The sequence below is a fragment of the Xenopus laevis genome, chromosome 1S, assembly GCF_017654675.1.
Source record: "Xenopus laevis strain J_2021 chromosome 1S, Xenopus_laevis_v10.1, whole genome shotgun sequence".
Classification (NCBI taxonomy): domain Eukaryota; kingdom Metazoa; phylum Chordata; class Amphibia; order Anura; family Pipidae; genus Xenopus; species Xenopus laevis.
Window position 1 is genome coordinate 119,049,418 of NC_054372.1, and position 23,631 is coordinate 119,073,048.

General features: G+C 38.1%; 1 protein-coding gene across 6 annotated transcripts; it reads right to left on the reverse strand.

The window, feature by feature from the left end:
- Positions 1-970: 970 nt before the first annotated feature.
- On the reverse strand, positions 971-12,502 carry XB5815362.S (provisional ortholog of cytochrome P450, family 2, subfamily j, polypeptide 6 S homeolog). 6 transcript variants are annotated; one of them, XM_041575417.1, is made up of 10 exons: positions 12,119-12,502; positions 10,789-10,951; positions 9,994-10,143; positions 8,521-8,681; positions 8,266-8,442; positions 6,394-6,535; positions 5,974-6,200; positions 4,616-4,757; positions 3,164-3,274; positions 2,171-2,363 (listed from the first exon to the last, which is right to left on the reverse strand). In XM_041575417.1, exons 1-9 carry the CDS (start codon positions 12,314-12,316, stop codon positions 3,171-3,173), a joined length of 1,464 nt encoding a protein of 487 aa, XP_041431351.1. In that variant the 5' UTR covers positions 12,317-12,502; the 3' UTR covers positions 2,171-2,363; positions 3,164-3,170.
- Between the last annotated feature and the right edge of the window lie 11,129 nt (positions 12,503-23,631).

A 23,631-nucleotide genomic window follows, 5' to 3' on the forward strand; every position in this document is an offset into this window, starting at 1 on the left:
TAGAAGCATTTGTTGGTCTGCACAAAGAGCTTGGTGTATTTGTGTGTTTGTATATTTATATTTATGTTAAGGTAATGGACATAAATGCATGTACAAACTGGTCATTTTAAGAAGCAAAGTGCTTATAAAATTCAAATCGGTGCAGTTCCTATATTTGTTGCAACACCTGCTGAATAACAAACCAAATCAGGAATTGAATTAGCAGTTCAGTAGGATTTTCTTATTTCACTGAGAGCCTGTACATTGGGGTGTGCTCCCATTGCCTAGACAACGTATATGAATTTTCAAAATAAGTGACTGTGACCAGGGATGGGCGAATTTGACCCGTTTCGCTTCGCCAAAAATTCGCCGCCGGCGAAATGTCGCAGACACCCATTAAAGTCTATGGGCGCAAAAAAATTGCCGCGCAACAAAATTATTTCGACGCGCGTCTTTTTTTTTTGACGCACGCAGCCATACAAGTCTATGGGCGTCATTTTTTCGACGAAACGAGGCGAAAAAATTCGCCCATCCCTAACTGTGACACACAGCTGCAGAGAGACAGACTGACAGATCTTTACTTTTTAAAGTGAGGCTTCAAGGTGCTGAAATAGCAAAGGGCCTCCCACCAAACTGTCACCATTAAGTAAGAAGCACAGAATTCTCAAGAAAGATGGAGTTGCATCTCTATTGGCAATGGTTGGTGTAGCTTAAATTACAATAATTAGGTTATCCACATAACTTTGGACCATATAAAGTATATTTGTGAGCAAAAGGAGATAGTGTATAGTTGCTTAGTCTAATAAAGATTCTGCAAATCTGAAGTGGAAAAAAAAAATCTTATTTCTAACCAAATTTTGAACTGCATGTGTGTTGCTAGTTAAAAACAGCACATTTACCTATTATTTCTTCCAATTAAACAACGTTTGCTGCAATTTAACTTACTGTGGGTACATCAAATCCTATGTTACTTGAAGGCATATGACATTTCTGTTGTTTAAAAATACTTTATTAAAGGATACATGCATCCAGAGGCTACAATATATAAAACTTTTTTGACAATTAAACTGTTTTGCTAGATATTCAGTTTAAGAAAATTTTACATTCAGTTAGTTGTCCCTTCTCTTGTATGATAGCAATCCCATGCCCTGGCATCAGAGTTCAGATTTCACCTACCTTCATATTATTTTATTACAATGCCTGCTACTAAGTAACCAGTTGTTGACATTACTATGTATTAACCTTGAGGTTGCACCACCAGGGGACCTAAAGGTGTAGAGAGGGCGAGGCCACATTAAATGGATCAGCTCTGGAGGGAGGCTAGTCTGCTCGTGATCATGGAATATTTACAGCAGAATGTGAGGATTTAAGGGGTTCCTTATATGCTGGACTGCAAAGAGGGAGCTTGAACCTAAAAGCCAATAGCTTTTAGAATCTTATATCATTGAGATAAGAATCCTACTACACCATTATATTGCATTGCAAGATACTCAGTTTAAGAAAAAATGAAGGATATATTTATATTCACATAGTTGTCCCTTCTCTTGTACGTTAGCAATCCCATCAGGCATTCTGGATCAGATGCTACCTACCTTCATAAGAATATTTAATTACAGTGGCTACTTATCAGAAACCAGTTGTTGACATAACTTAGAGGTTCCTAAACCATGAGGCTACCCCACCAGGGAAACCTAAAGTGTTGGAGGGGGTTGCCTAGTTTTAATGGATAAGATATGGGGTGAATGATAGTCTGATACTGATGGTTAATGAACATTTACAGCAGAGTGACAAGATATAAGGGGTTCCTTAAATGCTGGATTCCAAAGAGGGATCTTGAACCGAAAACCCCAGAATCCTTTAGATCCCTAAATTGTTATGTTCAAAAAAAGTACATATAATAAGATATAAAACATGGGTAGTTCATTTGTGAATACAGTCCATCACTCTCTTAACATATGTATATTCATGCAAGTCACTTAAATCTGGATTAACAGAATAATATATACGTCTGTATCTTAAATGATCTATTTTTGTGCTGCTTTCAGGACTAGAAAATGAAGCAGGGATGCTAAGATTGCCTAGACATATCACAGATGTGTAGACTGGTTTAACCATACGAATTAAGGCTAATTTTTCAAGACGACATCTTGAATAACCCGAACATCTTTCACAGAAGAATAACACAGGTAGATTGTATAATGGCATTTAACGGGGGACAGCACAAATTTCATAGGGATGCGGCTGCAGTGTCATCTTAAAAACATATTTTGTGTTGACTTCTGTTATTCCTTCTGGCAGCTCAATGTTGAATCTGTGGAGAAGAGTGGTGAAGAATATGAACAGCTCAAAGCGGGCCAGTTGTTCTCCCAAACATACCCTGTGCCCTGTAGAAGAAGAGAAAGAAATGTCATTCAATAACTTTGAATTTTTTTTTTCTTTTGAAGGTGTAATTTTCTAACCACAATTACAATGAAAGCCTTATTACAGTTATCATTTTTGTGATGAGCTCTTTGAAATGTGTCAAATTTAAGGTACTAGTGAGGGCCATCTGCCTAAAGTTTTGTTTTTTGCCAAGAGGTAACCATTGGTCCATAACATACTGTACCTGCTGCTAAGGGGTTGATTTATTAAGTGGTGTAACTTTACCAACACTTTAAAATGTAAGGATTTTTTGAAAATAAGTGTCCAAATCCTTACTCTCCACATTTGATACATATTTGGGAGCAAAGGGATTGGCTTTGCTCTGGGCAGAAACGAGCAGTTTAACAGCTGAAATAAGATGGACATTCTCATGAATGGACCTAGGTATCAGGTTTCATAATTGTGTCTATTTTAGTAAAATGTTCCTGACTGTCAAGAAAAGGTCGGGAAAGCGTTGGGAGCTGGGGACTGTATTGTATTGCTAGAAATACTCCATGATACAGGGTGTTTAAAAAAAGTGAATAAAGCTCAAAATCCTTATAATATCTTTTATTTCCATACACATGAGTTGGGAAAACTTCATATTCTATTCCAAATCAAAACAAAGAAAAAGTTATCACATTTGTGTTATTCCTTTACAGAAAGTGAAGAAAATTGATTATTTGGCTGTTCCAAAAAAATAGCAGTGTCTGTATTTTACTCAAACGTTCACTGTATAAACTGAAATACGTTTCAAGATTTTGCTTTCCTTTGAATCACTAAACTAATATTTAGTTGTATAACCACTGTTTCTGAGAACTGCTGTGTTGCATGGAGTCGACTAACTTCAGGTACCTGTTATATTCCACAATTATACTGCATTTCTTGGTTTTGTCTAAAAAAACAAACAAAATTTTGATGTCACCCCACAAGTTTTGTATTGGATTAAGGTCCAAAGATTGGGCTGGCCACTCCATAATGTCAATCTTGTTGGCCTAAAACCAAGATGTTGCTTATCTGCTGGTATGTTTGGGGTCGCTGTCTTGTTGAAACACCCATTTCAAAGGCATTTCCTCTTCAGCTTAAGGCAACATGACCTCTTTAAGTATTTTGATGTATTGAAAATGATCTATGATCCCTGGTATGTGATAAATAGGCCCAACGCCATAGTATGAGAAACATTCATTCACAGTGTACTTGGTGGTCATCTGGGGACCCTAGACCCAAAAAGAACAATCTTGCTTTCATCAGTCTACAAAATGTTGCTCCATTTCTTTTAGGCCAGTCAATATGTTCTTTGGCAAATGGTAACCCCTTCAGCACTCTTTTGCCGACTTTGCGGAGGCTTCTTGCCAATAGCTTGGCTTCACATAGGCATCTTCTAATTGTAACTTTACACCTTCTTTGATCTTCCTGGAGCTGATCATTGGCTGAGTCTTTGCCATTTTGGAGATCATTTTAGCTGAGCAGCCTATCATTTTCTGCACTTCTTTTTGTGTTTTCACCTCTCCAATCAACTTTTTTTTATTGAAGTAAGTAGTTCTTCTGAACAATTTTTGGAATTACCCATTTTTGAGATTTTCAGAAAAATGCACTATAACCAGCATGCACAACATTTGCTGCCTTCCTTCCTTTAATAATGGCCGCAATTGACATATTTGTTTACAATTACATTTTTTTACAATTACATTTTCTTTTACAATTCAGTTACACAGAGTCAGCAGTATGCATGTCATCACTGTTGGGTCTATTGTTTTTCTAATTCTCTACTACAACGTCTAGTAAATTATTTGTCATGTAAAAATATAATATTTCACTATTTTTCAGAACACAACTGCATATGCAATAATGTTATATAACAAGTTATTTTACCAGTTTATGATAGCTTCAGGGTGGAGTAATCAATGGGATTGGGGGAGCGTTACCGCTGGATTGGTCTCCAGCACTGGAAGCCAAATCTTCCCAGAAGCACCTCTAGCAATAAATGTAAGTTTAAGCAGAGGAAGTGTTTTTTTGATCAATTACCAGAGGATGGGGATTCATTCATCTCATCACCAATTTGTTTTCATAAAACAAAACAGCTCTCTGAAGGTCTCAGGTTTTCAATGACACTTTCATCCACATTGGTGTATTTTTATAATAATACCTGTGTTTAGGTTTGGTATTTCCTACAGGCAGCTTTATATTGTTTTATTTTTGCTATTTTTCAACCAGAGACAAGGGAAAAAATACTAACCTGCAGAGAATGGCAGAAATGCCTCACTTGTACAAAAGTTTCCGTTCTTGTCCAAAAAGTGGTTAGGGTTGAATTTGTAAGGGGTCTCCCACTGATGTTGGTCATGCAGTACAGAGTCCAAGTTTGGCAAAACCATTGTATTCTGAGATATTGTATTAAAAAAGAAGAATGGAGATCATTTAAATATTACTTTTTGTGCAGTAGCATAACTACTCAGATCCGGGTACCGCCACACAGAAATCAGAGGGGCTCAGAACTCACCACAGTGTCAGTGCAGTGTCATTCTGTGACTACTAAAGCAAATAAAGTTCTGTCTTGCATAAAAAAGGGCATTAACTCAAGGGATGAAAACATAATTATGCCTCTTTATAGGTCCTTGGTGAGGCCTCATCTGGAGTATGCAGTTCAGTTTTGGACTCCAGTCCTTAAGAGGGATATAAATGAGCTGGAGAGAGTGCAGAGACGTGCAACTAAATTGGTTAGAGGGACGGAAGACTTAAATTATGAGGGTAGACTGTCAAGGTTGGGGTTGTTTTCTCTGGAAAAAAGGTGCTTGCGAGGGGACATGATTACACTTTACAAGTACATTAGAGGACATTATAGACAAATGGCAGGGGACCTTTTTACCCATAAAGTGGATCACCGTACCAGAGGCCACCCCTTTAGACTAGAAGAAAAGAACTTTCATTTGAAGCAACGTAGAGGGTTCTTCACAGTCAGGACAGTGAGGTTGTGGAATGCACTGCCGGGTGATGTTGTGATGGCTGATTCAGTTAATGACTATAAGAATGGCTTGGATGATTTTTTGGACAGACATAATATCCAAGGCTATTGTGATACTAAACCAGTAAGAAAGCAGCTGGGGAGGGGGGATCTCTACAGAGGAAGCACATCTATAGTTGCACCACTGTTTCCTTGCTAAAATTTAGTCTACAGTTTAGACTGATATATTGGCAAACTTAAATGAATAAAAAATAGAAGGGAGGGGAACTTAGGGTTTTAATTGACCATGAATGTCTCAAACATTGCCACCCCACTATCCAAAGATTTAGAATTTTGAATTCAGGTTTCTTTTTCCATCAAACTACATAAATATGTGCAGTTATATAGTAATATCATCTTGTATTAATTTCCTGGTTGTAGGTTTAGTAGCAGCGGGGTTGACTGGCCAGAGACCTTTTCTTTGATTGACCTGTTCCTTGGAAGAGCCAATGGCAGTTCTTGAAAATGCTGCATATAACTAATCTGTGCCTTAACTCTATCACATACTGTATGGCATGTAATTGTATGTCATTCTGGCACAATAAATACAAAAATGATCTAATAAAGCATTGTTTTACGTTAGATACATCCCTTACCTTCTCTAACTGATAGCCATTAACGGTAACTTTCCTTATACAACTTCTGAGCATACCCACAGATGCAATGTTCCCATAACGCTGAACCTCATGAATGACTGCATTGGTGAACGGAAGTCTTTTCTTGTCTTCATAATAAGCCAGCTGAGAACCATCAAGAACTGTATCCAACTCTTCCTGCACCTTCTCTGTAAGAGTGACAATCCACTTGCCTTTAGAAAAAAAATCTCCAAGGCACAACATTTCAAGAAAAACTTTTAACAAAAGAAAGATATTGACTCAAAATAATAATTGCCAATTGTTGATCTTTTCTTTCTCCATTTGTGATATTTGTATGTAAAATCCAAACTCAATGGAAACGTGTAACCCTGTAAAATGGTTGCTGTTTTTTCTGTGCCATGAGTCTATTGTTGTACTTACTTTGTATTTCAGGAAACGCCACCATGTATAGCAAAGCCCACTGAAGACTTGTGGCTGTAGTCTCGGTGCCAGCTATAAACAGATCAATCACCATCTGAATCATGTTGGCCTCATCAAATGTGGTGTCAGGCTCAAGTTTAGTCTGCAAACCATAAAAAGAATGAACATTGTTCCATGTGGCATTGCCCTAAAATGTTCTGGCTGTATAAGCTTCCTTAGACCTAGACAAGTCGTTACAAACATTTGAACTTGCAGTTGTCATGTAATACATAAGTCATTCCTGCACACTGAATTGCATGGTGTAATTGGTAGTATTCATTCCACAGAAATGTGCATGGATGCTGAATGCAGCGTTAATGGATATATCCCCATATGTAATAAATGGCAAAGAGTTTGCATATTAGCCTATAGCAGCTAATGAGATGCTTGCTGGTGATGGGTAAATACTACAAGCTAATTGGTTGCAATAAGGATAAGGACATTGTATTGGTCTTCAGTCAGTCTTCAGGTCTTCTTTCTGTTGATTTATGACTATAATCATCTTTATGTAGATTGATTGGCACTTTCCTTCTCATAAAATTGCTATAGATCAGTCTAATTGGCCAGAATGTGCAGATTAGTGGCAACTTTCTCACTGAACCTAAGATTCTTATACAAAAGAGGATATAGGTCCAGCTTTTCTTGTGTGAATTGGTTCAATAAAGGATTGTGTACATGACAAAGCTACCTTTCTCAATTGATATCTGCATGTGAAGTTATGGAGATATCAATGGGACAGGGCAAAAAAATCCAGACGGAAAAAGACCTGGCTAAGCCCATGTATGTACTCTGATTAGCCATGCTATCACCCAAGGGTCCCCAACCTTTTTTACTCGTGAGCCACATTTAAAGGAATTGTTCAGTGTAAAAATAAAAACTGGGTAAATAGATAGGCTGTGCAAAATAAAAAATATTTCTAATATAGTTAGTTAGCCAAAAATGTAATGTATAAAGGCTGGAGTGATTTTATGTATAACAGGTCAGTCAGGACACTACTTCCTGCTTTTCAAGCTCTCTTGGTTTACACTGACTGGTTACCGTGGTTACCAGGCAGTAACCAATCAGAGACTTGAGGGGGGGCCACTTGGGTCATATCTGTTGCTTTTGAATCTGAGCTGAATGCTGAGGATCAATTAAAAACTCACTGAACAGAAATGTACCATGTGGCCCCCCTTCAAGTCGCTGACTAACTCAGAGTTATAGAGCTGAAAAGCAGGAAGTTGGATTCTGGCTGTTTTATTAGACATCTGTTCACTCCAGCCTTTATACATTACATTTTTGGCTAACTAACTATATTAGAAACATTTTTTATTTTGCACAGCCTATCTATTTACCCAGTTTTTATTTTCACACTGAACTATTCCTTTAAATGTAAAAAGACTCAGAGAGCAACATTAGCATGAAAAAGTTCATGGGGATGCCAAAAAACTGCTGTTTTGTAGCCTCTATATGGACTAGTAGACTACAAGAGGCTCTGTTTGGCACTACATCTGGTTTTTATGCAGCCAAATCTAGCCAGAAATTCAAAAATGCTGCTTTGAGGCCACAAGGAGCAACATCCATGTGGTTGGTGAGCAACATGTTGCTCGCGAGCTACTGGTTGGGGGATCACTGCTATAACCCTTCCCTGTTCCCAAAATGTAGTTGACCAAATAAGTGACCAATCTTGTTCAGTGACCTGGCAAAATCAATGGATCTTTCAATATATGCCTAGGATTAGGCAGATATAGCCAATAGAATACTGTGTACCAATAATTCTCTGTATCATTCTGGATAATATTAGCTGTTCTACATAAATATATTATGTAAAGAAATGTTCATGTAGGTGCTTACCTTTGCAATCTGTGCCAGGTAGTATTCAATTAGATCTTGAGGTTGTTCGTTTGGGCCGTTCAATTCATGCAACTTTATTTCCTTCTTTATAAATGTTGTCAGATAAGCCATAGCAGCAAAGGAGCTTTGATGTGGACCTGGTACATATCGCATGAGCCAAGGAAAAGCATCATAGATCTAAAAAGAGACAATATTGCTGCTTTGCTCTTAGGCTAATTTCTGAAAATGATAAACATTAGCGTAATTTTTACATACCCTTCCCCAAGCTGTGCCCAAGTTTGTAACTATACAGCCGTTGCATCTAACCATTTCCTGGAATGTGGGATCTTCAATAGAGAAACGGTGCCCAAATACCACAGCAGAAATTACATTTGCCACAGCATGGACAATGAGATCCGAAGGGTTAACTGGTTCTCCTAAGTAGCAGAAGAGAAATGTAATTCAGTAAGGAGTCTTAATTGCTCTAGCTATCATCTTTCTGTCTCTCTATCTATCTGAAATACAGGTATGGGATCTATTATCCGGAAAACCAGATAGCTCAGAATTACAGGAAGGCCATCTCCCATATATATTTATATCTCTTAAACATTTCAAAAGTCATGAAACTAATAAAACAGGGGGTATGTTATTTTTACAATGCACAAGTTTCTATAAATATATATATATATTTATATAAATAGAGAGAAATGACCATTACACTGTAATTTATAAAATATATTGAAAATTACTTCAGAATTCTGTGACTGTCCTCCTGCTTTTATAAGGGTCTCAGAACTCTGCAGTTATTTCTAATATCCTTGCAAATGTTATCAGGCAATACATCATCATTTATAAACTACAGTTATATGATCTGTTATCAGGGAACCCCTTATCCAGAATCTCTGGTATGGAGATCCAAATGACATGGAAAACCCCATATCCTGGGCATTCTGGAAATCAGGTCCCATAGCAATAAATACCAGCAAGAGCCTGGGTGCCAGAATCTTTATCAATAAAGCAGTGTATAGATTTCGTTCACAATAATGGGACTGAAACATTGATTTTACAAAATAAAAAGGGTTTTTTAAGCAAGTCCTGGAAGTGCTGAGTTATTACTGTGGATGTGCTTGCTGAAATACTTGGTAACCAGGCAGTTGGTGGATTTTTTTATGCGCCCTCCATTACTATGGTATATATGATAGAATGAACATTATACTATAATTTATAAAGAGACTGGGAATTACTTTAGAGTCCTGCTTTTATAAGGGTCACAGAGCTCTGTGGTTATTTCTATTACTATATACAGTATATTAATTATCCGTATAAACTACAAGTCTTGGTTCATGGACTCTTACACAGTCTTTTACCCTGCACTCCCATTCTGTTCCATTTGGCAGCTTTTTTGTGTATTCCACACAAGTTAGAAGAATTGGTTCTTCTCTATTTTTCTCCCACTGGGGACTGTACCCAAGAAACTGCACTAAAATGCTGAACTTAGATGTTTACTGTTTAGTTTAGTCCTGGCGCATTTCTTACAATCTTAAGATTTTATACGAGTACATAATTGATTGTATACACAGCAGCTAATATTGCAACATCTGAAATATTTCAGAAATCTAAGTCTACCAACCTTTGTGGTCTTTTGCTTTATAAAATAAATTAATTACAATAAAATAAAGTTCCTAATTGAGCCTATTTAAGATTCTTTTTAAATGAATTTGTATTTTCTTTTTCACTGTGAATGCTGACCATTCTTGGCAGCTAAGGACTCCACCAGACACTGAGCCTCTTCTTGGATCCTGGATTCCAATCCACGTTTCCCAAGTCCCAGGTTCCTTAAAGTCATCAGTCCAAATCGCCTCTGCTGTTTCCAGGTGTGGCCATTAGTAGATCCAATTCCTATTTTGCAATAAGACGTGAGCACAATAAATGAGCACAAAATACTATATTAAACAGCATTTAAGTCACTTAAGTTGCACTTTTAAAATTCCAGCACCATTTTATAAAAACATGACATTTGTATTTGAAAATATTTGTCGTTTTTCTGGTAGGTCATTTGGAGAGTGCAGTGATACCCTTTGCACTTCAACTGCTGTAATTTCCTTGGGGTAAAACTAATTAACCCTCAACTACAGCCTATAATTCCCATTAACAGGAGATATCTTTATTCAGACACTATATAGAAATGTCCTATAGGACATTAAGGGGCAGATTTATCAAGGGTTGAATTTTTAAAACAACTTCCATGAACTTGAAATTCGACCAATCGAAATGTATTAAAAAAAATAGAAATTCAGATTTTCAATTCAACCCTTGATAAATCTGCCCATACAGTATGTGGTAGCCAGCACCGTGGGTACTTAGATCTGTTTATTTTAATAAAACCTGTGCAATAAATTCACAAGTTATTTTACACCAACATCCTTTTATTTATTGATGTCAAAAACACACCACATTTCCTCAATACTATATATTCAATTTCCAGTCTTTTTAATATGAAAATAAAATCAGTGTTCATTCTTGGGCACTTATGCCAATGGTTACCTCTTTCATTTGTGAGAGCCTGCATAAGGCCATCAACAGGGCGTCCTGAAAGCTCCTCAGAATGGGAGATGAGGCCATTCCTTACAGATCTGCACCCGCTCAACACTACAAGTGGGGTGTGACCCAACCATAATGTGTAGATATCCCCATACGATACAGCTATCTAGAAATAACAAAAGATTCATTTCTAAACTTGAAATCCGCATGGAAAACGGTATATTTCTGTTAATAAATGTATATAAAGGCCTTTTGACATGTTAATAATAATACAGTACCTTTAATTCACAAGCCCCATTTTTTGACAGAATAAACAGAATTTCTTTTAATAATGTGAATCTGTGCTCAAAGTTACACAACCTGTTGGCTTGCTATGCAACTTGCTTGCCTGTGACTTCATAAGATTCCTACATTCTTATAGACAGGCTGAGGTCAGTGCAGGTACAATACCAGTCACTTAAAGGGTAGGCAGGTTTATCAGGCTGAGCACTTTCGGTTCTGAAAGTAAATAGGGGCAGCTATTTATACCCCTTTGAAAGTGTTGCCTTAAGTAAGGGTGTCACCTTTTCCTTGGCTACAAAACAACACTGTATCGATCTCCTCCATCCTGCTCCCCAACAGACCAAACAAACAAAAAAAATACATTAAAAAACATTCACAGGTTTATCACACAGGTATTTAAAAACATTTCCTTGAAGCACTGGGATCCTGAATTTCGTCCCGCTCTGGATCTGCAAGGAGTTTGTATGTTATTCCCAAGTCTGCTTGGGTGTGCTCTGGTTTCCTCCCACACTCCAAAATCATACAAGCAGTTTAATTGGCTTCTGACTAAATTGACCGTTGTGTGTGAATGTGATAGGGACCTTAGCTTGTAATCTCTGTTGAGGCTGATGTTAATGATGAACACTCTGCCTGTGTGTTGGTTCTATATAAATAACAGATAAAAAAAGAATCCCTGTAACACAGAAGGTAAATAAAAAACAAACAACTATAAATGGTACATGTGTTTCCCTTTCTGTTTGGAATAATTACAACTCATCATCTATAAATCAGGTTAAATGTTTTATCCTTCTTAAATACACTGGTTGACCTTCCATGGATACTGGACAACTGGCCACATATGTATATACCCACATTCTCTTGGTCCATATTTTTAGTGCACGAACAATCTGCAGAAGATGAAAAGAAGCCTTGGTTGCTTCTCCGCCAATGCACAATGTACTCAATGCACCAACAAATAAGCCAAAGTGCCTGGCCAAATCTGGGCATGTATGGCATCCTAATGTTGCTGTTGGTAATAGAGAGAACGGACACTTGCCCAAGAGATACTCACTTTTCGAAGTGTCTTTGGATGCAATTTGAACTGCAGGGCCCATAGGTTCCCTATGAGTGGTAGTGGAGTGGGCCCAGGAGGAAGGCTCCTTGCTGCCCATCTCATCTTTATGTACTTAACAGCAATAACACAGACCAAAAATGCCAGGAGGATCTGCTGCAAACTCCATGTCTCCTGTGTAAAAGACATATTCAACATTAAAGTTAAGATTCCAGTGCAGTTTAAAGAATCTAAAGTTTCAGCATTCGTGCTTCGTCCTTCGCTCTGGCTCTAGGTTGTCTTTCTTCCAGCTGAGAACCCTGCTCAGTATTATATCTTTTTTATGTATTGTCAGCTAATTATGCATGTAAGGGGTGTCCTCCTTTACACATGAATGCATACAAACTACTCCTTTCTGTTGTGTAACCAAGGATTCACATAAACATGCGCACTGGTTCAAGAGGAGGAGAGAAGTTACACATTGACTTTCTCTTAAATTGCAGTGGTGCAGAAACAAGAACAGGCATGTCACATTGGTGTTTTTCAAACTGCATGTTCTCTTCTCTATTTTGCAGCCTTCATGCCCTTATCATTGTTCTATTACATGTGGCTCCCAACTTTATTTACTGTAGTAAGTCAAATATTTGCTGCTATTTCTGTTAGCAATGAAGTTACAAGTTCTGACAATATATATTTGCAAAAAAAAAAACCCTATACCAGCCTCAAATACAAATGGAAATATTAAAATACATTGGTTCAAGAATTTTTGTTTATAGTCCTACGTACTATATTATTTCCTTTTACTGTGTATGTGTGTTTAAGCCCTCAATATCATTTGACTCTGATATGACTGAATTATAAGTAACACAGTTGAAAAAAAGACACGTCCATCAAGTTCAATCTTAAGTCTGTATATAACCTGCCTAACTGCTAGTTGATCCAGAGGAAGGCAAAAAACCCTGTTTGAAGCCTCAAGTCTCCCCAGCTGTATAGTTTAGCAATACTGCATATAGTATTTATTTTCAGTATAATTTGTTATGGTACATTTTAAAAAGAACCAACTGACAACTTCTGTTTATTGAATAAATAATATTATTTGCTATATAAGCTATATTTTAATAATAGCAATATAATTTTGGAACAATACTAGAAAAGGCTACACTTTTCACTAGGATTGTGCAATATGAGATTTCTAATAGTTAAGATCCATTATCACATCACAGCAAACCGTACAATTCCCGTATCCCTGCCAGAACATAGCTTATGCAACTGACTCATAAGGTAAGATCTTGCTGTGTACTCTGGTATTATAAAATTGCAGGTAGTAACACAAGGAATGCAGGGTGCAGTTTCAGCTGGCAAGGCTGGCATTCATCACCAACAGTTTACTGGAACTGTAAGGGGATATAACCTATTTTAAGCATGTTTACTTTTAGTTTTGGTGTTATTTTAAGATAAGTTTTTTTTTGCTGTGCAACTTTCAGGCTTAAGCTGGCCATAGATGTTGAGATTTCTAAAAGATCCATTCATCATCGTGAGTCCACGATTATCTCGGAACGATCATACGAATTGTCCATCAACTAAAATGACCAATTTGCCAGGAAAACAATGGGTAGCTGCTTGCTTGTCCCTGTAGACATAGATAGATTGCACTGGGACCGGACTTCACTAAAATCGGTCGTTCAGCAATCGAAATCTTTGCATCTATGGGGACCTTTAGAGTTTAAAGTGCTAGTTGCCAGGGATTAAATACCCTAGTAATCAGGCAACTGCCAGAAATGGAAGATGAATAGGAGAGAGCTTGAACAGAAATAGTTACCTGGGTCAGTGACCCACAGTATTTTCAGTTGTTGACTAAGAAGTGACAGAAAAAGCTATGCTTGAGAAAGGGGTTTGCCCGAAACGTCGCACGTCCACACAAATAAACAGCAAGGGGTCACCCTTCACTGCAATTGCCCTGTGTGCCAGTGTATCTTTACTTGAAGTATCTGTTTGGGGGTTGCCGTACCCTCTACTCTATGCACCGGGCTATCTTTTGAAATCCTTTGAAGAGTGTGCTCTGCCTCATCCTTGTTCCAGTGCATCAAGCATCTGACACATTAAGCTGATTCCCTTTTTCATATGTAGGTAGGTTCATAAGATGCAAATGTAGGACATGCTTTAATTTTTAGGGCAATACAAATCAAGGAAGAAAATCATCTAGCAACTTAAAATATTCATAAATATCCTTAAAATATTCATAAATTATTAATTAGCTTCTTCCATCGGAGACCAGGTCTTCACTGCTGACCACCAAACCACCAGTAGTTCTAGAACACTGCAGAATATCAAGGTATCATGGAGTATTTTTGTAATTTTAGCATTTTGCTCAGATTTCAAGGGTTCTTAACTCCATTTGGTATGTGGCGTATTTCTTTTATTGAGGATTCTGTATTTGGCTGAATCCAAAGTTTATGAGTTATCACTATCCTTTTCTGCATGCCTTATTAGTGCTAGATCATTTCCTGGTGTGAAATAGGTCCACATACCTTCCACTGATCCCACTTACTGCAGGACACTCCTACATTGCTATCCCCCAAGCAACTGAGGTTTCAGACAGATATGGTTTGCATCTGGGCATGGTGTTATTTTGCCAAGTTTGTTGGCAGGTTTAACAATGATGAACATTAAAATGAATTCCACATTGCTTTAGATAATCTGACAGCAGCTACACCCTACTTTAAAACTCAGATGAACCTTTTTTTGATAAACACTGTTTGTTTCTATAACCCCTACTAAAAAACTCAGACAAACAGTGATTGACTATAAAAAGATTGCAGGATAACCTATAAATATAAACTCGCTTCAACTCAGGTATGAAACTCAGGTTTTTCAGGTTACATTTTAACCCTAAGTTGAAGTCAGTTTATAGGGAAGTTATTTTGCAGTTTATGGAGCTGCACACTGCCTAGTCAAAAATTCACTTTTCAGTAGGGTATATGCTATGTTTTAAGGCTTGAAAATGGCACTATGCCACCTTTTCAACATTAATTCAATGAATAAGGCTTGTGTTTAATAATAAAGCAGTGTGAAAAATACATTCATATGAGCATCTGTTTTTACTAAAGCTCTGCAGAAATGTTGGTAGGAAACTGAACTGAACTGAAAATGCACATCTAAGACAACCCTCTCCTTTTACCCATTGTTGTGACTTATCAATCATCAGTGAGTGTTTCCATTGGAGTCTATTGTGCAGGGAGATTACCTCTGGTAATCTAATTATCTACCAAAAAAACATTTTTAATGAACAAAACTGTAGGCAAAAGGTATGCTTAGCAGAAGCCGTATTGTTAAACATAAGGGTATGCTTTCCTTTTAACAATCCAAAAATGCTCTGGGACAAAATATTCAAGTGTGTAAAAGAAGTTGTCAAATGTTACAGGGGGTGTATGATTATTGAAATGCTGAGTAACAAAATAGTAAATAAAAATAACAGTGTAATACTTACAGTACATACTGTTTGTGATGCAGGATATTATTTTAGATCCTGGTTGTGATATACAAAAGCACTGATTTATACTTGTGATACATATCTGATTTTGATACTTTTTTTTTTTAATTATTTTTGTTATGGCTACAGAAATCTCTGAGAAGGCATATGCTTAATCAGATGTTCAGTAAAGGAGGCAGGGTTGCAGGGACCATTCTGTTGTAGTACAGATGACTGTTCAAACTAGAGGTCAGTAGCTGACAAATAAAGGCTCACTTACATCTACTAGTAAAGTTGCGGCCACACAATTAACCCCTGTAGTCAGTTGCACGTGAAACAATTTTCATTAAAGGTACTTGAGCCAAATATGTGCTCTTGTACTTCCATATTTTGCACCACTCAGTCCTTTCTGCCTTCTATCCAAATTGAGCAGTGCAAGCTTCACCATCTCTTGACCAGGCGTTATCTCATGCCAAGTGTCAGTATGCATACACATGCCTAAGGAATTGGGCACAGATGTTACCTGCACCCCAAATACTGGAAATGACGCAAAGAAGACATCAAGGTAAGTGTGTCCAAAAAACCCTTGTGTTCACTTTACTCACTGCATCTACAGACTAAAGTAAACCTATTGAAGGTCTCAGATCCAAAGAAAATCCATCCAAGGCTTTACACTGGAGAAATGGTGCATAAGGGAGATATAATAACTATGGATACATGCAATAAATTGCTGATTTACTTAAAGGAATTGTTCAGTATAAAAATAAAAACTGGGTATATAGATAGGCTGTGCAAAATAAAAAATGTTTCTAATATAGTAATGTTATAAATGTATATGTTATAAAGGTGACTGGATGTCTAACATAATAGTCAGAACACTACTTCCAGCTTTGCAGCTCTCTTGGTTTCCATTGATTGGTTACCAGGCAGTAACCAATCAGAGATTTGAGGGCCATATGGGTCATAACTGTTGCTTTAGCTGCATGCTAAGGATCAATTGCAAACTCAGTAAACAATTACGTATGTCCCAAGTGGCCCCCCTTAAAGTCACTGACTAACACAGTTAGAGAGCTGAAAATCAGGAAGTAGTGTTCTGGCTATTATATTAGACATCCAGTCACTCCAGTCTTTATACATTACATTTTTGGCTATCTATATTAGAAACATTCTTTATTTTGCACAGCCTATTTGCCCAGTTTTACTTTTTACACAGAACTGTTCCTTTAAAGGTAGATCCTTCCAGAAACACAAAGCATATTTTAATATGAGAAGAGTTGTGGAATACCCTCTTTGAAGTAGTTATACAAGTATGGGTTCCCTTATCTGCATTTCTGTTATCTAAAAAGTTCTGAATTACAGGAAGGCCATCTACTATCCATTTTAAGCAAATAATTCACAATTTAAAAAATGGTTTCCTTATTTCTGCAATAATAATAAGGATCTAAGGAAGGAAGGATCTACCTTTAAAGGAACAGTTCTGTGTAAAAAGTAAAACTGGGCAAATAGGCTGTGCAAAATAAAGAATGTTTCTAATATAGATAGCCAAAAATGTAATGTATAAAGACTGGAGTGACTGGATGTCTAATATAATAGCCAGAACACTACTTCCTGATTTTCAGCTCTCTAACTGTGTTAGTCAGTGACTTGAACAGTACCTTGAATTTGGCAACTAAGCTGCATGAATCCAGATTGGTGGCAAAACAATCCTATTCGGTTTATTTAATGTTTACATGTTTTTTTAGCAGACAAAGTATAGTGATACAAATTACAGATCTTTTTATCTTTCAAGTAACAAGCATTCCGGATAAAAGATCTTATATCTGTATTGGCATATAATACACAAAAGCCATGAATATCTTGTAAATTATATCCTTATAAACGGTGAGTTCTGATGTCATCAGTTATAAACGGTGAGTTCTGATGTCATTTCTGTCACATGACTCAGTTAAACTTGTGTATTATAATAAATAAAGTACCCCCTGTTGTAAAATATAAGGATATTAGATGTTACCTCGGAGTTTCATGACCTGTATAAAAACACTCGGCCTTCGGCCTCGTACTTTTATATGGTCATGAAACTCCTCGGTAACTTATAATATCCTTATATTTTACAAGAGGGGGTACTTTATTCACTATATAAATTACATAGTTTCAAGAGAGATAGATTTTATACAGTAGAAGGTTTTTAACCCCATAGCATTCCTTAACTGACCTTGAAGCTTGATTTCAGGTCACAGCCCTTTTCTGAAAAACACAGGGTAGATTCAGTTCAATTGAATCAGTTCATTTATATGTTAATGGATAATAATAAAAGCAAGACAAATTCTTTACAAGATTTGCTTATTGTTCTCATAAAGACCCTATAGTTATTTTTAAGGTTGTTTCTAATAAACATATACTTTCTAAATGTCATGTAATCAAAATTCTAAATTTCATTTAATAAGTTCCTGGAACTTTCCATTCCAAAATCAAGAATGAAGAAAGCTTCCAGTGGATGTTGTTGCAGCATTTTTTCAGTTCAATGCAACTGGAACTTGACACCTGAGTTGAAGCGAGTTTACAGGATCAGGTGGTTATAAAGCTCATTCTCATTAAACTGATCAGTCTAAATTTATTTTATTTATTTTTTTGGATAAACTGTATACACACACACATATATATATATATATATATATATATATATATATATATATATATATATATATATATATATATATATATATCATTTCCATTAATGACCTTTATTAGGAGAAAGTAATTTGACAAAAAAGCTATCCGTCACCAAGAGCTTAACAGTGAGTTAAATATTACCTTTGGCTCAGGCAATCTTGTATGGTATGTAAAAATTTGGTCGATACATTGTTATAATCTTTGAACAACAAAAAAATGCTGTATTTATTACCTAATGGACCTTTTGCTTCTGATCCATACAGTGTAAGTCAAAGCCAACAATAAAGCCCTGCATGGGCCCTGTGTCCTAGCATATGGAAGAAATTATATAGACTATTTTGTTAGTTTAACCCATAGACCATTTTACTGTACTGGCATATGCAGGGACACCCTACCTGTTATGTTTTGGGTAGCCGAGGATAAGGAGAGTATAACAGTGCTTTATTAGCAGGCTCATGCAGCCATTACACAACAGTAACTTTCACTTTTAAGCTGTCAGGAACTATGCATAGTATAAGTCTGGGCACAGTGACATCTACAGGCCATTTGTATAAACACCACATATTCCCCCTATAGTAGGAAAGCATTTGGGCAAATGTAATAAACAACAATAATGCATCTTAAAGCAATAATATACATTATTCACATACCATAGTCCTGGGTTCATGCAGGTAGTTTTCTGATTCTCTCAGCACGCCTTATAGGTTCACTTTCTTCAGGCCTATTGCAGTTGACATCAGGAGTAGAAAAATGTCCTTCATCAAATGGAGCTTCTCCAAAGTCATATCTAACAGGAGCAAGACAACTTGCATTCCATATGCGTCCATCAGACAGTTCATATGTGTATGGTCCTCACTGGCGTCTCACTTCAAGTGTAGTAAATTTAGATTGTTCTTGTTTCAGTATTCCTGGCAGGGGCGGACTGGGGGGCCTGCTGTGCAGAGCCCCCGCTACCTACTGTTATGCGAAGCACCGCTCGGCATACTTGCCCAGGCGGCGCATCACGTATGTGCAAAGATCACTTTTTTTTAAAAAAAAACTGTTTGGGAGAGGGGGTCTGGCCCGGCGGGGGCCCACTAGGGTCGGGGCCCACCGGGTATTTTCCCGCTGTCCCGTCGGGCCAGTCAGACACTGATTCCTGGTTTCTTAATTCTGACTAAAGATCCAGGTTGAAAGTGTACTTCTCTTGCACCACGTTTTCTGTCAGTATAAGCCTTGCATTTGGCTTGTTGACATTTAACAATGTCAGCAATAGATGATTTTATAGGCAACATGTCTGTAGTGCTTCTTTCAGACTTCTGTTGAATCGCATTTGCTTGTGGGTAATACACTGAAGATTTCCTGTGCACAATCTTCCTCTCTCTCAGAAAGGATTCAAACTCATATGATACAGACTGTGGTCCGTTGTCTGATATTAACTCCTTTGGATTACCTTCTCTGCTGAAGACTGTAGACAGAAATGTTATTACTGTAGCTGATGTTATATGAGAAACAAATGCAATGTCAGGCCATTTACTTTAATATTCTATCAAGGTTATAGCAAATCTACAGTCTATAGGAGCATCTGTAAAAGGACCGACAATATCAGTTGCAAGTTTTTCCCATGCTGAATCAGGGAATGATTTTGGTTTTACATCTGATCTCTTATGTACAAGGTTCTTTGCACAGCCAAGTGAAGTGTTGCTTTGTGGTGAAATTTTACACTGGCTGTGTGGCAGGCACTGGTGCTGTTGTAATGAGACCATCAACTAATTGTAGGTTTAATGCAGCAAAGAGATCGCTTCCAAGTATAGTAGTACCCTTATTCACAATGTAAAAGTCACATTTTGCAGTATTTGATTCAAATTGTACAGTCACTGGCAAGCAACCAAGCACAGGGATTGGATCCTTTAAGTAACTGACCAGTTTCAGGGCAGGTGCAACAAGCGGATCTTTTGCAAAGTATTTCAAGAAAATATCCTTTGGTAGTATAGAAACAGCTGAACCTGTATCAAGCATCAGGTTAATGGAGTGTCCCTTGTCAGCAGAAGCAGTACTGACACTGACAGTACATATAAACTTGTCTGGAATAAATGTACCAGCTTTATCCACACTTAATACTTTGACATTTGTAGTAGTGACTTCATGAACATCTTTAGCAGAACTACGGCAGATCTTAGCAAAATGTCCTACCTTTGTGCATTTGCGGCACCGTTTAGCTTTTGCAGGACATGTAACATGATTTTTCAGTGTATTGTGTTGAACCACAGCAAAAGCAGTATTTTTTATTTGTATTTGCTGCACGGTTTTGCAGTGTAGGTGAATCCCTTTCCTTAGCACTGTATTTTGCCTGTGACTGTGCATTATTAGACCTCAGTGCTGAATTCACAATCTGTACATTCCCAGCAGTTCCCTGACTGAGAGTTTTAGCCTCTGCCACTGCTGTTTTAATTTGGCTAGCAAATGTAATAGCCTTTGCAAGGGTTAAATCCTGCTCTAGGAGCAGTCTCTCTCTAATGCGAGGTGAGTTTGTTTTTTCCACTATTTGGTCTCTTAGCATTTCATCTGTTAGATTCCCAAACTCACAGGTAACAACCAGCTCTCTCAAAGCAGCTACAAATTGTTCTGTGGATTCGCCATTATGCTGTCCACGTTGGTGGAATTTATATCTTTCAGCAACCACATTTACTCTTGCGAAATAGTTCTTTATAGCAGTAAGAGCAGTTTCATAAGTATCACCAGGTAATGGTAATGTATAGAATATACGCTGTCCCTCTGGTCCCAGGCAGTGAATAAGTAAAGCACGCTTTCTAGCAGCAGAAATCTCCCCTTGGTCAGCGGCAATAATGTCGTTTTCAAACATACGAATTTAAGTAGTAAAAGGTATGGTAGGCTCACCAGGGTTTGGAAGAAAAGGTGCAGGCTGCTGCAGAGGTAGAAGATCCATCTCGTCGTCAATCTGTTATGTTTTGGGTAGCCGAGGAGGAGCAGAGTATAACAGTGCTTTATTAGCAGAGTCAGTCAGCCATTACACAACAGTAACTTTCACTTTTAAGCTGTCAGGAAGTATGCATAGTATAAGTCTGGGCACAGTGACATCTACAGGCCATTTGTATAAACACCACACTACCTCTAAATTTTTTTTGTGCTTAGAACAGGAGGAGTACTTATGCTGATATATATTTATTGCATCTCTCTGCTCAGGTCATAAACTCTTTAGCGTTGCCCCTGCTACACCCCTAATGATATCACCTCCTTTGGGCTGAACTGGTGGCTCATGCCTGGGGTCTAATGTAAAACAGTGACCTCTAGTGGACAAAGAGCCATGAGACGGCTTGTTTGAGTTTTCCACGAAAAAAAAAGTTTTAAGATAAACCTCTCGCAGGCACATACAGTGTTTCCTGCATGCATGTTTGAAACAGGTACCACACCTTTTTTTTTTTAAAGAGGGTACATTTTAACCGGGCTGCAGTGGTGAAGTTACTGGACCAGACAGCAAAATCATTTAATTGAAGCTGTGTATCAACTAGTGTTCTACTGGGCCCCCAGCAGTCATAGAAGCTTTCTCTATAGTTACAACCCTCCCTGGTGGCATTATTGTAACTAGCCTTGGTACAGAATGTGCAACTGGGCCCCCTGCTCCAGACACTCAATTTTTCAACAGCGCTGCACTCACAAGGCAAAAATCAGAGGAGGTGTGGGTCTTGGTGCAGTCTCACCCCCCACACAATTGAGCCATTGCCTGGGTGTAAGGATGGATCTATTACCAAGAGAGTAATATAAATATGGAGACTGCACATATTAGTACATCAAAGGTTCCATCTGCAAAGTCAGTTGTCTAAATTGGGGACATGTTCCTTAAGGGTTAGTTCACACAAGGAGATTCGGGGAGATTTTGCCGCCTAGCAACTAATCGCCCCGAACTGCCTCAGCGTGTTTTCCCATAGGCTATAATGAAAAGTCGCCTGCGCTAATGCACATGCGGCAATGCGTTTTACATAGCTACAACAGCCAACTTCGGGCGACTATGGAAAACGCATCGCAGCGTGTGCATTAGCGCAGGCGACTTTTCATTATAGCCTATGGGAAATCACGCTGAGGCAGTTCAGGGAGTTTGTCTCTCAGAAGACGAGGCGATTAGTCGCCAGGCAACAAAATCTCCCCATGTGAACTAACCTAATACTGCTAAGCTGAAATTGAACATGTATAAATTATAATAGCATAGTTATTATTGCTGACTTGCTTGTGTCTAATTTCATGGGACAATCTGTGGGGAGTTTGTATATTATTCATGTATTTGTGTTGGTTTCCTCCAGGTACCATGGATGCCCCCTAATGTCTATACACATACTGATTCTTTTGTCTTGTGTGTGTGTGTAATACGCAGTGCCGATCAACGCCGGCTGGGAGCCCCAAGCACCCCGCATCTCCGTGCGCAAATGAGGACGCGCGTGCGTAACCATGCACAAAAGAGGACGCGTGTGCGTAACCGTGCGCAAACAAGGACGCGCGTGCACTGCCGTGCGCAAAAGAGATTTTTCAGTGGCGGACTAGTGGGTTTGAGCATAGGCGGATTTTCAATAAGGCTTGGGGAGGCTAAGCCTCCCCAAACCTGTCTGGCACCCTAATAAAATTTAAAAAAAAACTTGCTCCCTTACTGACCTGCGCTGCGCTGCTATTTTAAAAGGAGTGGAAAGCTTACTGCAGTCCTTCCCGGTTCTGCTGCAACCAGCTGTGCTCTGATTGGATCATTCTCCTCATGACTCCTCCAATCAGAGCACAGCTCTCTTGACAGACAGTAAAATGTACCAATTAAGGCTACAGATGTAGGTGGGGCTGGAGAGAGCTTATCTTATTGAAGGGACTGTAGAAACGATGTGTATGCTGTAACCTTTGCCAAAGCACCCCACTAGCTCATGTGCTGCAGATTTCATCCCACTCTCACAGTTCTAAGGTACTATACTGTTTACCTTCTGAAAGCTGCCTCACTTGCTGGATTTAACATTTTGTCACCTAGCATCAGTAATATTCCTATCACCCTTGCAGTAGTCCTAAATGAACTCTTTTCCCCTGAAAATTTTTTTTTTGCGTTTTTTTTGTCATTGTTTTGTTAATTTTTGGTTAGTTAAGGCAGAGTTCTCATGAAACTGCATGGATGGGCTATAACCCTATGTTTCAGCGTAGCGTGACAATGTGTGTGTGGGGGGGGGGATCTGAATGTCGGGCATCAGTACCCACTGTATATAATATGTCTGGGTGCCTACCTACTGCTTTTCACTGTATGCATCTCACTGCATATAAATGTATGGGGTGTCACTGTCCATTGCATCTCACTGCATATAATGTTCCTGGGGTATCTTCCTGTCAGTAAAAAAAAAATTCATTTAAGCTAACTTACCTAGGACACAATGCTAGG

What these genes read in the sequence shown, in the direction of transcription:
- XB5815362.S (XM_018237091.2), bottom strand. Translation starts at nt 12,316, where the DNA reads ATGTTGAATATGTCTTTTACACAGGAGACATGGAGTTTGCAGCAGATC. An exon ending in ATCCAAAGACACTTCGAAAA is followed by an intron (nt 10,952 to 12,118) that starts GTGAGTATCTCT and finishes TGTTATTTCTAG; the next exon opens with ATAGCTGTATCGTATGGGGA. An exon ending in ATTTCTGCCATTCTCTGCAG is followed by an intron (nt 2,364 to 4,615) that starts GTTAGTATTTTT and finishes CTTCTTCTACAG; the next exon opens with GGCACAGGGTATGTTTGGGA.